General features: G+C 42.7%; 1 protein-coding gene across 3 annotated transcripts in view; it reads left to right on the forward strand.

Annotated features, from left to right (window-relative positions):
* The first annotated feature begins 5,266 nt into the window (after positions 1-5,266).
* Positions 5,267-12,438, forward strand: part of ARID5B (AT-rich interaction domain 5B) — a 179,556-nt gene continuing 172,384 nt past the window's right edge. For all 3 annotated transcript variants that reach the window (XM_012762747.3, XM_076010026.1, XM_076010025.1), the window contains exons 1-2: positions 5,267-5,376; positions 5,855-6,109. In XM_012762747.3, coding sequence (XP_012618201.1) covers positions 5,356-5,376; positions 5,855-6,109 — 276 coding nt within the window. In that variant the 5' untranslated portion in view covers positions 5,267-5,355. The remainder of the gene's footprint in view (positions 5,377-5,854; positions 6,110-12,438) is intronic.

Here is a 12,438-nt window from a genome sequence, read left to right on the forward strand (position 1 = left end):
CAAGTTATTTATTAATACGTAGATCACAAATGAGTCTGAAGAAGGCTGTGAGTCACCTTACCCTTTCTCCCAGCACCCCGCCATTTGAGATGGAATGGTGTGGCATTCCATATAGAGGGACAAGGTTACTATTTAGTCAAAAGTCATATATGTACCCCTGCAGTGCATGCAATTAAAAAAAAAAAAAGCTTAGTTATTTCTAAACTAAGTAACCCATAAATGTCAAGGGCACTTGAAGGCAATGAAATTGTTAAAATGAAGGGATGTTTGGGTGTATCCGTGATTGGGATGAGGGAGTGGGGACTTGGCCTTAATTTACAAACAAATTAGAAAAAATAAACAGACTCAGCATTGCTATCGTAACTGGAAATGGCTTGAGCAAATTTAATCCAACTTCCCTGAGAATACTTGATTAATCTCAGACCCGGGAGGAAAATCAAGATAAGATAGGAAGTTCCCATATGTACTGAGGGCAGAGGAACTTGGGGCTTCCAGTGCCCACCAAGGGCATCACATGACCCCGCCCGTGGGGAGCCATTTCTTCGAGTTCCTGCCTCTCTTGGCTCTAGAGCTCCAAGTTCATGAGAAATCTGCCCCCATTCCTGTGCTTCTGAAGCTACTAGCCTTTACTGCCCTGACCTGAGCTGGAGTCCCACCCTCATTGTAGCGCTGAAGGCAGGCGACAAACAGGAGCCCCAAATTTAAGATGCAGCTCAACCTTTGACCACTAGAGGTCTCCTGGAAAGCAATGACCCGTATAACCCGGTTTATCCTCCTTCAAACCAATAGACTTGTTGCACTGAGACTTGGCGAGCCTGCTCTGCCTAAGGCCTCCTTATTAATACCACCACCCCACCCCACCGCTCATGGTGGCGCCGGGCTTCCAGGGGGATGGGACCAGGGGGTGGCTGACCCTCGGACAGTGTGGCTTATTGAATTTGCGAATCCACTGGCAGACTCCAGGGCTGCCAGTCTCGAACCCCACTTCTTGACCAAGCAAGAAGGGAGAGCAGCCCTAACTCAAAAGTCCCCAGGTGGGCAGCGCAGAGCCCCTCGGACTTCCAACCAGCGATGGACCAGTGTTCAGAGTGACCTAGCATCAGATCACGCGCTGGCCAGGATCCACCCGCCCCTCGCTTCGCCCCACTCCTTCCCCGCCTCCCCGCCCCCCTTCTCTCCTTCTGCCTCCCGATCGCCAAAGTGACCCGAGCTTTAACCAGTGGAAGGAGGTCAGGGAGACACTCAGCGTCCCTTTTCTGATCCATCTGGTATTTTCTGGAAAAATTAGCGGCTTCTGGCTGGAGGAGGAAAGAAGAAAGCGGGGAGGGAGGGAGAACTGAGGGGGAGTAAGAAAGGAAACAGCCAGGTTGAATTCCCAGTCTTTATCAAGCAATTCGCTCACCAATGAGAGAAAGCTGCAGTGGCAGATTCGAGCCACATGCGGTAGTGTGTAGCAATTAGTAGATAAAATGCTGACTAAAGTGCTAAAACATGAAGTATTATTGTAGCCAAGGTCAAAAATGCTTCAGTTGTCTTTTGCAATTTGGGGGAAGGGAGGCCCAGGGGTGCACAGGGAGGTTTGCATTTTCGAAATGGTTGCCTTCTTTTTTCAAACTGTACTTTTTCTTTTCTGGTTTTTTTTTTTTTTTATGATCCTGTTTATTATAGTCCAAGCTGCCTAATTATGTCACTGCTGGTTTTTGCAACTAACTTAATCCTCCTGATCCTTTATGAAACGATTCACAGAGACTGAATAATGTGTCTTACTGGTCCCCCCACCCCCTCGAGGGGTGAGAATAATTTTTAATTTTTTGCCTTTTAAATATACCAGATAACTTAAAACAGATAGTTGGATTTAGGGCTAGCAAAGCAGCAGGAATATAGATGTGTGAGTATAGATTCCTGTGTTCAGTACAGGAAGAGCCCAGAAATAATGGGTGATAAACATATACTGCTCCCCCTCCCCTTTTATACACAGCGAGTCCCAGCTACAAGCTTTTTTATAGATAAATAAAGCAGTTGCTTTCATGATTATAACTGTCCTGAATGGATTGACTTCTTACAACATTCAATCTGTTTATGAGTATTTACTTTACATTAGCCCAGGGACCCTGCACTGCAGGAGTTTGCCTCTATTCCCCTGGGTGTCGGTGTCTCAAGTCTTACATCTGCTCTGTGATTGATGGAGCCTTGAATCCACGTTATTACTCTCTCACAAGCAGAAATCAAACAGGCTATTAACTACATTACTTCAAAGAACTGTTTCAATACAATCTCCTTATCTTAATTGAAACTTTCTTTGTATGGATATTTGCTACACAGATAATTTACAGGTGCCTATCAAGCATTACATTAAAGAAGAGTTAAAAATAGAGGAGGTTTTTTTTTGGGGGGGGGGGGGAGTAAACACCATTGTGATCTGTAATTTTTAAAAGGCATTCACAGTCTTGGACCTGAGGTTTGATTTATTAGATTTATTATGTTCATGGGGGGTAGTGCTGTAAAAAGAGGGGAAAGGTACCTCTGTGATTCAGTTTTGAAATTTAGCATTCATCTGATTACAAGACTGCAGATATTCAAAAAGACTCAGACCTGGATCCCTGCAATTGTTAACATCTCAAAAACCTTATCAGAGAGATTAGGCAGCGTGCAGCCTAGTTCAGTGCTTACCTTGAAGGGACATAGATAGAAAAGGGGTTTCTAATTAGATGAAGTTCGTTACAGACGCCTAAATACTTAGAGCACCAAAGACAGCAGAAGTTGCTTAGATGCTGTAAAGAGCTGTGTATTTTTAAAGAGAGAGATTTATTATACAATTGAGGGATACCCTCAGGCGTTCTGTTGAGGTTTCCTGCATAAATGCTGCTGCATTGGTCATACAGGAAACTGACTCAGAGTCGATCTCAAATACGATCTTGTCAAAATACTGCAACTCAAGTTTTTTAATATAGGATTTCTTGAACTGGATGTATATATTTACACTAACAGGACAGAGACTAACAGGAGCCTTAGGCATATCTCATGTATTTTTTAAAAAAAAAAAATATGTAAAATGCCCCTCAGTCAAGTCCATTCATATGTTAAAAATGAACAAAATGGGTTATTCTAATCAAGCATCTGCACTATGCATCATAAAGTTAAAAAGAGAGAGAAAAAGCACGGGAGAGCTGTAATTTCTCTTTGTAACCCATGTTTATAAAATAGGAAGATCAGATGAAATTTCAAGGAAGATAATTAAAGAGTGATGTGCAAGTCATAATTTAGCTAATGCAAAAGATAGGAGACTGCGAATTGTTACATTGTCGTCCTCCATGGTGCAGAGTTGTGATATTACTTTAAATTATTAAAATACTTTTCAACAGCTTTCAGAATACCGGGCTCTTTGGCATTGGCTTTTATTACTTATTGTAATTGGAGGATCTGCCATTTTCTTTCGTTTATCTCTGTGTGTATAGAAACGAGATAGATCTTGCCTTTTATTACTTCCCCATGTTCTGAATCAAAAAATGTGGTTTAGATAATGTTAAGTGCCCTAATTCTTACTGCAGCGGACGCAGACGTTATGAAAAGGCATAAAAATACACAGAGAGGGTCTTTCCACCTCAAGTCACTGAATATGAGGCATTTGTGCTCTGCCGGGTGTATTAACTTCAGCCATGTGAATATAATTTTCATTAAAGTAATCCTGTTTCAACTAGATGCTGTGACTAGAGGTGAAACGTTGCGAAAGCGTTAAAAATAGCTTACTAGTAATTTCAACATCCTGTAATTTTATCACAGATCAAGTTTCAACTGTCATACTATACAGACCTTATTCCCCATATAGTACATGTTTACTTTTTTAGCATGCCAGACCCACTTCGGAAAGATTGGTGCCAATATAATAAAATCGGAGGGGGGGGGGTGCTGGAAGGAGTGGGAGGAGAGCCGGGAAGGGGGTGGAGGAACGTGGGGGAAACGAGTACACCATTTTACATCAACACTGCGAAAATGCAATCTAGCCTGGCGGAGGACCGGCAGCTGGGTCGGAGCGAGCGAGGGCTTTGCAGTCTCTGCCTGTTCCTTGTTCTGTCGCTCTTAAGTTTCTCTGTGTTTGCATAATAGCCGTGCATGCAAACCTCGCAATGCTCCAGGGCTCCAGAACAATAAATATACACATTTAAAGCCTTTATTGTCTTACGGTTCATGCCCCCGGTTTTCAACAGCTTAATTTCTGGTTGTATTTAACTAGTTTGCAAATGGATTTTTTCAGTTTCAAACTATTATTGAGGGAGCTCCCCTCCCTTTTTTGGCGGGGGAGGGGATGGGGGTGGGGTAGGAGTCGGTATATTATTCCTGTAGCGCTGGGTTATATAAACACATTATCATTTGAGAGCGCCCTTGGCGTCCATCAGCATTGTAAACACGTACTAGTGTATATACTTCAAAATTAAAGAATGCACACGCAGAACCAGGAGCCTGAATTCATATTCTGAGCAGACTCACTGCTCGCATTTATTGATTTATCATGCATCGTTTATTGTTCCAGTCCCTAAATGCAGTCGCTGTCCGTTCAATATTGTTTGCAAAATCCTGAGATGTGTGTGCACTGCTCACTTGTCTTTCTGTTCTTTTTTTTTTTTGCTGAGTATTTTTTTGCGAAGCGAACAAATGCATTAATATTTATATGTTTATATAATCGATAACCCACTTTTCCCTTCCATGTAAATAGGCATCAAAAGATAATTTAACAGATTAGTTCTCGAAAACATGGCAGTGAGGAAGCGTAATTTAACTATCAAACAAATCTACATGTCTAATAACAGCAAATCTGCTAAGGAGCATTAGAAAGAGGAGCAGCGCCCCGGAATCTCTGCAGGAAATGTTCTTTATATTAGACATATACAAGCAGGTCCTGTCAGATGCACAGCGGAGCTTACTAGCCCTCGTCTCCTCCAAAAATCTCATCAGACGATACCCCTACACAGGGGTATTAGGAAGAGAGAGATTGCATCTCCACACAGTTTTATGGTGGATTTTATTTTTACAAATCTTCCTATATGTTTTTTGCCTTGATCCATCCTCTTCCCGCCGAGATCGTACGGAGCCTTTCTCCCGATTATGAATTTGATCAAGCCGTATTTGGAAGGAAACCTACACAGTTTTTAAAGGAGCTTAAAATTGAGTCGTCAGAGAAATATTAGGACATATTTTCAATCATTTTGGTGCCAAAGGGGAGGCAAGAGCTCAGTTTTATATTGAGACATTACGCCGGCTGAAGGCAGAAAATGCTTTACCCTGCCAGGACCTAATGCAATCCATTCAAGCCAACAAGTTTGGAGAGAATGTTGAGTTCAATCAATTCAGAACGTCGAGATGGAGCCCAACTCACTCCAGGTATTTCGCTCTCCTCCGCTCCTCCGCTCCCGGCACCCCCCCGGCACCCCCCAGCCCCCCAGCTCACCCACACCTCTGCACCCACCCACACCCCCCACAAACTTTTCACCAAACTTTTACCCTCTGCATCCCCCCAAATCATTTTTATTGTTTAAAAAAATCCCTGCACTGATCATACAAACATAATGTAATTTTACCGCCTCAGATGGGGAGGTGGGGAGAAGTGGCGGTGGGGGTCCCCGGAGTTTTTTTTTTTTTTTTCTTTTTCTTTTTTTCTTTCTTTTTTTTTTTTTTTTGAGGGAGGCAGAAAATTTGTGGGCTCTATTATTTTTTTTTTTTCACCCAGCGTTATATCTGTTGGGTCGTCTGTATTAAGAGTGTGGATGTCTGTGTGTAAATGTGTCTGGGAATAGATGTTTGTGCTCTCTGATGGCTACATTATTTATTTGGTGCTTTTTTTTTTTTCCCCCCCCTGCAGTGGGTCGGCTCACCGTGTGGCTTGCACGGACCTTACATTTTCTACAAGGCTTTTCAATTCCACCTTGAAGGCAAACCAAGAATTTTGTCCCTTGGCGACTTTTTCTTTGTAAGATGTACGCCAAAGGATCCGATTTGCATAGCGGAGCTCCAGCTGTTGTGGGAAGAGAGGACCAGCCGGCAACTTTTATCCAGCTCTAAACTTTATTTCCTCCCAGAAGACACTCCCCAGGGCAGAAATAGCGACCACGGCGAGGTGGTAAACCTATCTCTCCCTCTCTTCTTTCTTTATTATTATTATTATTATTTTTTTCCTCCCCCTTAGTAATGCTTATTACAGGGCAAGCTTGAAAATACTGTATTCACTTCTGCAGGCGAGCAGGATCGGCTCCTTTTTTAAAGGGGTAGCGCCACTAGCTGGGGCTCGAGTATTTTGCCATTGTCAGAGTTTGGCTGTCAGCTTTACAAAGAGGATCCAACCGCTGATTTTAGTCAAGATCAAATAACTTGTTCGAGAAGGGTTTTGTTCAAGGGTGTGTGTGTGTGTGTGTGTGCGTGTGTGTGTGTGTGTGTGTCAGGTCCTTCGCTCTCCTGCGACTGCCTCTTGAACATCACATGCATTTTATATGTTTTCTTTGCCTTTTGAAAATTTTACCTTCGTGTCTGGTTCGATCGGGGGGCCGGGTGGATTTCTTTCAGTGGGTTTCGATATTGTTCAGGTTATCTTTTCTTTCTTTTTTTTTTTTTCTTTTAAAGTAAGTATTTGATATGTTTTAAGAGGGCGGAAATTACGAAATGGAGGCAGAATGAGATCAAAAGCTATTGAGTTGGCAAAGACGTGTTGAATAAAGTGATAAATGACAGGTACTGGAATAATACATTCAAATAACTTGCAGATCTGCCCGGGCGGATTTCAAAGCGGTGGTGTAACCGGCACAAACACGTTAAGCATTAACAACTATCTCTCGCCCACTCCCGCCTCCCCCCACCCCGCCCCGCACCCCACCTCCCCGCGACAAGCCATTTGATGTGCTAGTTTCCAATTACTCCACGCGAAGTGGCCGTCTTGCTTCGCGGGCTCTGGGGGGGGCGTGCGGGACGGGGCGGGGAGGGCAGGGCCGCGGAGGGGTGTGTGTGCTCGCCCGCACCCCCGGCCCGGCCCGGCCCCGCGAGCCCGGCGTCCCGCGTGCCCGGGCGGACGGCGCTCGCGGGGAGGGCGTGGAGGGACCGAGCCTCCCCGGCACGTTCCCGGGCGGCCGCGGGGGCGCTCGCCGCGCTCCCGGGAGGACGCGGGAGCTGAGCCCGCTGTCACCGGGCGCCGCCGGGGCGGCCGCCTCCCCTCGGCTCCGTGGCTGCGTGTGTGCCCGCAGTTCTGCGGGGCTCCCCTCGCCGGCCGGCAGACCCCGGCGCCGCGGCACCCACCCGGGGGACTATTTCGGGGAGCCCGCGCCCACGGCGCGGCGGGGAGGGAGGGCGCACGGCCGCCTGGCGGGGCTTTGTGCTGCCAGAGCGAGGGAGAGAGCAGGGTGACCAAACTGAGACTTTTGAGGGCAGCCAGCTCGGGGCCAGGCTCTCGAGCTTTCGAGGTAGGTGTGAGGACCTTTTTGTTAAATGAATGGTCTCCCGTTTAACTCATCCTGGGGCTCCGAGCTGCCAGAGCTTCCAGAATTCCCGGGTCTGGTGGAGTTGATTGCACTTTTGGCATCGCCAGGTCACTCCCTCTCCCTGGGATCGAATTACCCATCGGAGCTCTACGCCGGTTAATTACTGGAGTTCGTCAAAACGTTCGCCCTCGAATCTGCCTTTTCAGAAATAAGCCCCTCCCTCCTCCCCCGCACCCCCCACCCCCTCCTCCTCCTCCTCCTCCTCCGCCCTCCCCGGTCAGCTTTGGTTTTTAAACGTTCCTATTTCGCGACGTCCGCCTGCAGTTTTTACAAAGGTGTTGTTTGGAAATACTGTGAAAAATCCTGCAACCTACCAACAGGTTGAGCTCTTTCCCCCTCCCGAGGTCTGGCTCGACCCCCTCCCCCGACCCAACTCTCCTGCGCAGCTGTCTTCCTCCCCCTCCCCCTCCTGATTTCTTATTATTTGCTTTTCAAATTTATTACTTCAACATGGCCTGTGATCTGGAAAAGGGAAGGATTAAATATCCAGAAAAGAGCTGGTGCCTAATAGACTTCTGACTAAACCCAGGAGGAAATTATTCAGTGTTTTATGGGATATTTTGTGGTCACTCTTTTTTTTTTTTCTGCATTAAAATTGGAATATTTTTTAAAGACCCCCAGTTGACCCCACTTGGTCCCCCAGTTTTAATTTCTGTTGGTGTAAATAAATAGCGAATTCTGATTTAAGAATAAAAGCTATATTCGCTGAAGGGTGCATCTGCTAGAAGTGTTGACAGTGAATAGATATGTTTTTAAATCCGTGATTTCTTTTTAATTGTTCATTATGGGGAATTGAAAGCGAACCATTGTAATGATCTGTGCATTTCGTCACTGCTACATGAGCCATACCTGAGAAAATTAATCTTGCCATTTAAAAGTAAACTCTAGGGGGTTTGTGGAGGGAGATGGCTCTATTTATAATCCTCAGCTGCATATACATCGTCTAATATTATGCATGATTTGTTTTTTAATGCTAACACGGCTGGTAATTAGCTGTATGATTATACTTGTATATTTCATTAGGACTTTGGCTGATGTCATTGTGAATTATTCAGCCATATTAAAACAATTTTCAATTGAGATAATGACACGCCTCAAAATTATGCAAATGCAGACTGCATTGTGCAAAATAATTATGACAGATGTAAAGCAGGTAGAAAGTTTCCCAATGCAGATCGGTTTTCCACCCTGGTGATGTCATTTCCCCCCTGGCCTAAGTTAGTCATTCATTAGCAGAATAGCAGCAGCAGTCTCCTATGGAGGAGAGCCTGCAGAAACCAGCATTTACTGCTGGCACCTAGAGGGGGCAACAGGGCCCTCTCATTAAGAAATTTGCTTTATTTTCACTTACTCCATTAACTTGTTTATATACATTTAAATGATTTTTTATTATTGATTTTAAATAGTTTTGAATGATGCATTTGCCATTTGCAGTGCGTAACCGAAAGAAAAAGGTTCCTTAGTGACATGCACTGTTACTTGGAGAAAATGTTCAGCACATTTAATCAGCCAGTACAGTTTATTTTAAGTAACCAAATGGAGGTTAATAATTTCTTGATTGAGCTGACATCAGCATCCATTTCAAAAGGACAGCGAGGACTCTATGCTTTTTTTGGTTTAAGAGAATCATTCTGCCTTTTTATGATTTCTTGAAATATAAAGACGTCCGTTCTAAAAGCAGGAAAATGATCATTGTGCAAGATTAGGAATAGCGTCCCTGTGTGGTTTGCTATGGTTTAAAGAGGGCTTTTTTTGGGGAATAGTTTCTCATTGACCCTGGCAGTAATTGTATGAGGCTGGATAAGGCAGGACTTTGTATACCCATTTTGCAGAGGGGACATAGACTTAGAAACATAATGTTGTTTGTCAAAGGTCACCAGGCTAGAGCCCAGGCATCCTTAAACTTTAAGGTTACCCCGCCCACCCCCCCACCCCCCAGTGTAACCTGCTCTTGAAACCAGAGCCTGAATGCATCATATCATATTTTAAAAGCATGTACTAATGTGTTCAATTCCTCATACATTTCAGAACTGTGACTAGTTAATCAGCTTTGCCAAAGGTCACCAGATATTTAAGTAGCAAAACCATTCTTATTCTATAAAGTTCAGTTAATTCAGGCCAGTGCTATATAACAATAAGTTATATTTTAATAGTAATTAATAATCATTAGCAATGTATTATTAGTTTTAATAATGATGGTGATGATTTGCATGCTTATATACATTGCTGTCTTCATAAACATCCAGTGTTGGCAACTGCTGTTGAGGAAAAGCATTCCAGAAAGAATCACATTTTGATTCTGCAACTTACTGTTTGACCTTGAACAATCATAAGTATATTGAGCCTCAATTTCTTCAACTGAAAAATGGGAACAATAGGAAGGATGACTGTGGATTGTTGTAAAGATCAAGAGACATTATATGGGCATGTTTTATATGCTGTAAGTGCTTAAATAAATAGAAGGAGTTATGATTATAGTTGTAGATATTCTTACCTTGTAAACAAAACCAAAACATAATAATTTTTATGTCTGTTTGGAGGTTCTTGGACCTAATCATGATGCTGTCTTAAATTACCATGAAAGTGAATAGCAAGGGCCATGTGCAAGGAGTTAAGTGTCTTCAGTAATTACCTACAATTGCCACAATTCAGCCAGTAGCTCTTCAGAAGGAGGAAAATGGCAAAGTAGGCGGGTAATTGGTTTTGTTACTGGGAAACTTCTGATTACATTCATTTTCAGATTGCCAAGTGCTTAATCTATTGGCAGTATGTATACCCTCTTAAAATAGGTGGATGTATGAGCTTGGATTTCAGCCTGACCAGTCATGTCTTGGGTTTTACAGTAAGATTTGCTGGTCACTTGAAGCTGTGAATGTCATGTTAGGGAGTGAAAAGCAAGCATACATGGGTGTTACAGATTCTAGTATGCATTCAGGACTTCTAAAAGTGGTTTGGCTATCACCAACCAGTTACAAATTGTTTAAAATGCATATTCTGGGGCCCCTATTGAAATCAACTCAATTAGAATCTCTGGAGTTGGGTCCAAGATTCTAAATTTTAAACATTTAAACAGTCTTACTCTAGCTGTGCAATCCTGGGCAAGTTCTAAACTCTCTGTGCCTCCGTTTTCTCGTCTGTAAAATGGAAGTACAATACTTACTTCCTAGGATTATTTTAAGGATTAAATGAGTTAATACATGTAACGTGCGTACAACGGAAGTTGGCATATAGTGGATACTTTAGTGATAGTTGACTGTTGTTATTATCATTGATATTACTATAATTGTCCTCACTGAAATGCGAGACCACTACCATAGACCTTGATGAAGAACAAATGCTTCTCTCTGTGAGAGGGCGACACCTAGGTTAGTTTGCTAGGACATATGGCCATCTAGGTTTCCCCAAATCAGGCTTTCATCTCTATATTGGGTTTAGCCATGCCACTCACCGAAATAAAAGGCTTCTTAAGGATTTATGTTTTACTACTTAAGTATACTGTCAACTAGATCAGCAGGATTTTTTAAAAGATTGCCTGGTTTGATTATATCTGGAGTTGAGGCAGACACATTCTGGAATCTAGAAGGTGCTGGATTGGCCTTGCTCTCTTTGGATAGTTCCTCAGTCTTGGTCTGTATCCATAAACTGATTATTTTAGAGATTCCTGAGACCTCTTAAATGATTACATTGGCTTTGGACAATTGCTATAACTTTTCTGAGCCTTAGTATTTTTCATCTGTAAAATGGATTTAATGATCTGTACTCTGCTGAGAAAATTAGAGATAATAATAGAAGGGCCTGGAATGTAGCATAGTACCTATATATGAGAGCTCTATGAACAATGGCTGCAGTTATCATTTATTTTTAGTAATCATCTTAAGGTAGGAAAAGGGAAATCTTTACTCTCTACCTGGCAGGCCTTTTAGAACTAGGATAAGGACTAAAGACTTAAATGGAGGGAATTTTTTGGATTATGACAGAGGTCAGCCAAGTAAGACCTTAGGGCCAAATCCAGCCCACTGCCTACTTTTGTAAATAAAGTTCAATTGGAATGGAGCCACACTCATTTGTTTATGTATTGTTGATAGCTGGACTCAGGCTACAACAGCAGAGTTGAGTAGGTTTGACAGTTACCATATCTCTAGCAAAATGGAAATATTTATTATCTGGTTCTTTATGGGAAAAGTTTACTGACCTCTGACTTATGGGGTTGATCTGAAATAAGGTACATGATTGTATACCTGTTTCCCTTTCTTACTTGGGTTTTGGGCAGGATCCAGTAATATAAGAACTTAACATTAATATTATGTCATTAACATTTATATATCTAAAATTCTATTTCAACATTGAGTCTAGGATGTTGAAACTTGACTATGAGTGAAATGTATACTACATTATATTTTGTGTGTTTAAGATCCAAACTCTAGACAATATTGGTATTGTCTATTTTGAGTTAATCCAAAACTACCTGTTGAGGGCTAACCCTGTGCTCAGCACTCTGCAAAGTGAAGAGATAGATGCAAAACAGTTTGTGATTTGATACTTTTTTCAAGAAATGTATCAATCTTGATAGGGACATGTGATCAACTCGTTTAAAAAATGTAAAAACAACATAACACACTATGTAACATATAGGTAAATTGCACTAATACATGTAATGTGTGTTCAGAGGAAGGCTCATGATTGGAATGTTTTTGGAAAAAGAATTAATTCAGTTCCTCAGATGCTGGTTGAAGACCTACTATGTGCTTGGCACTTGGGTATGTAGAAAAGGAGACAGCCCCTGCCCTGGGAAGCTCACAGACTACCTCCATAGACAGAGGTTGGTCACAGAAAAGCCATTAGACTCTTTCCATCAGGGTTTCTTAGGTAAAGTTGAGATCAACGAAGACCAGTATTATTTGTAGCCTTTCATAATCTTTCT

Source organism: Microcebus murinus, chromosome 14 (genome assembly GCF_040939455.1).
Source record: "Microcebus murinus isolate Inina chromosome 14, M.murinus_Inina_mat1.0, whole genome shotgun sequence".
Classification (NCBI taxonomy): Eukaryota; Metazoa; Chordata; class Mammalia; order Primates; family Cheirogaleidae; genus Microcebus; species Microcebus murinus.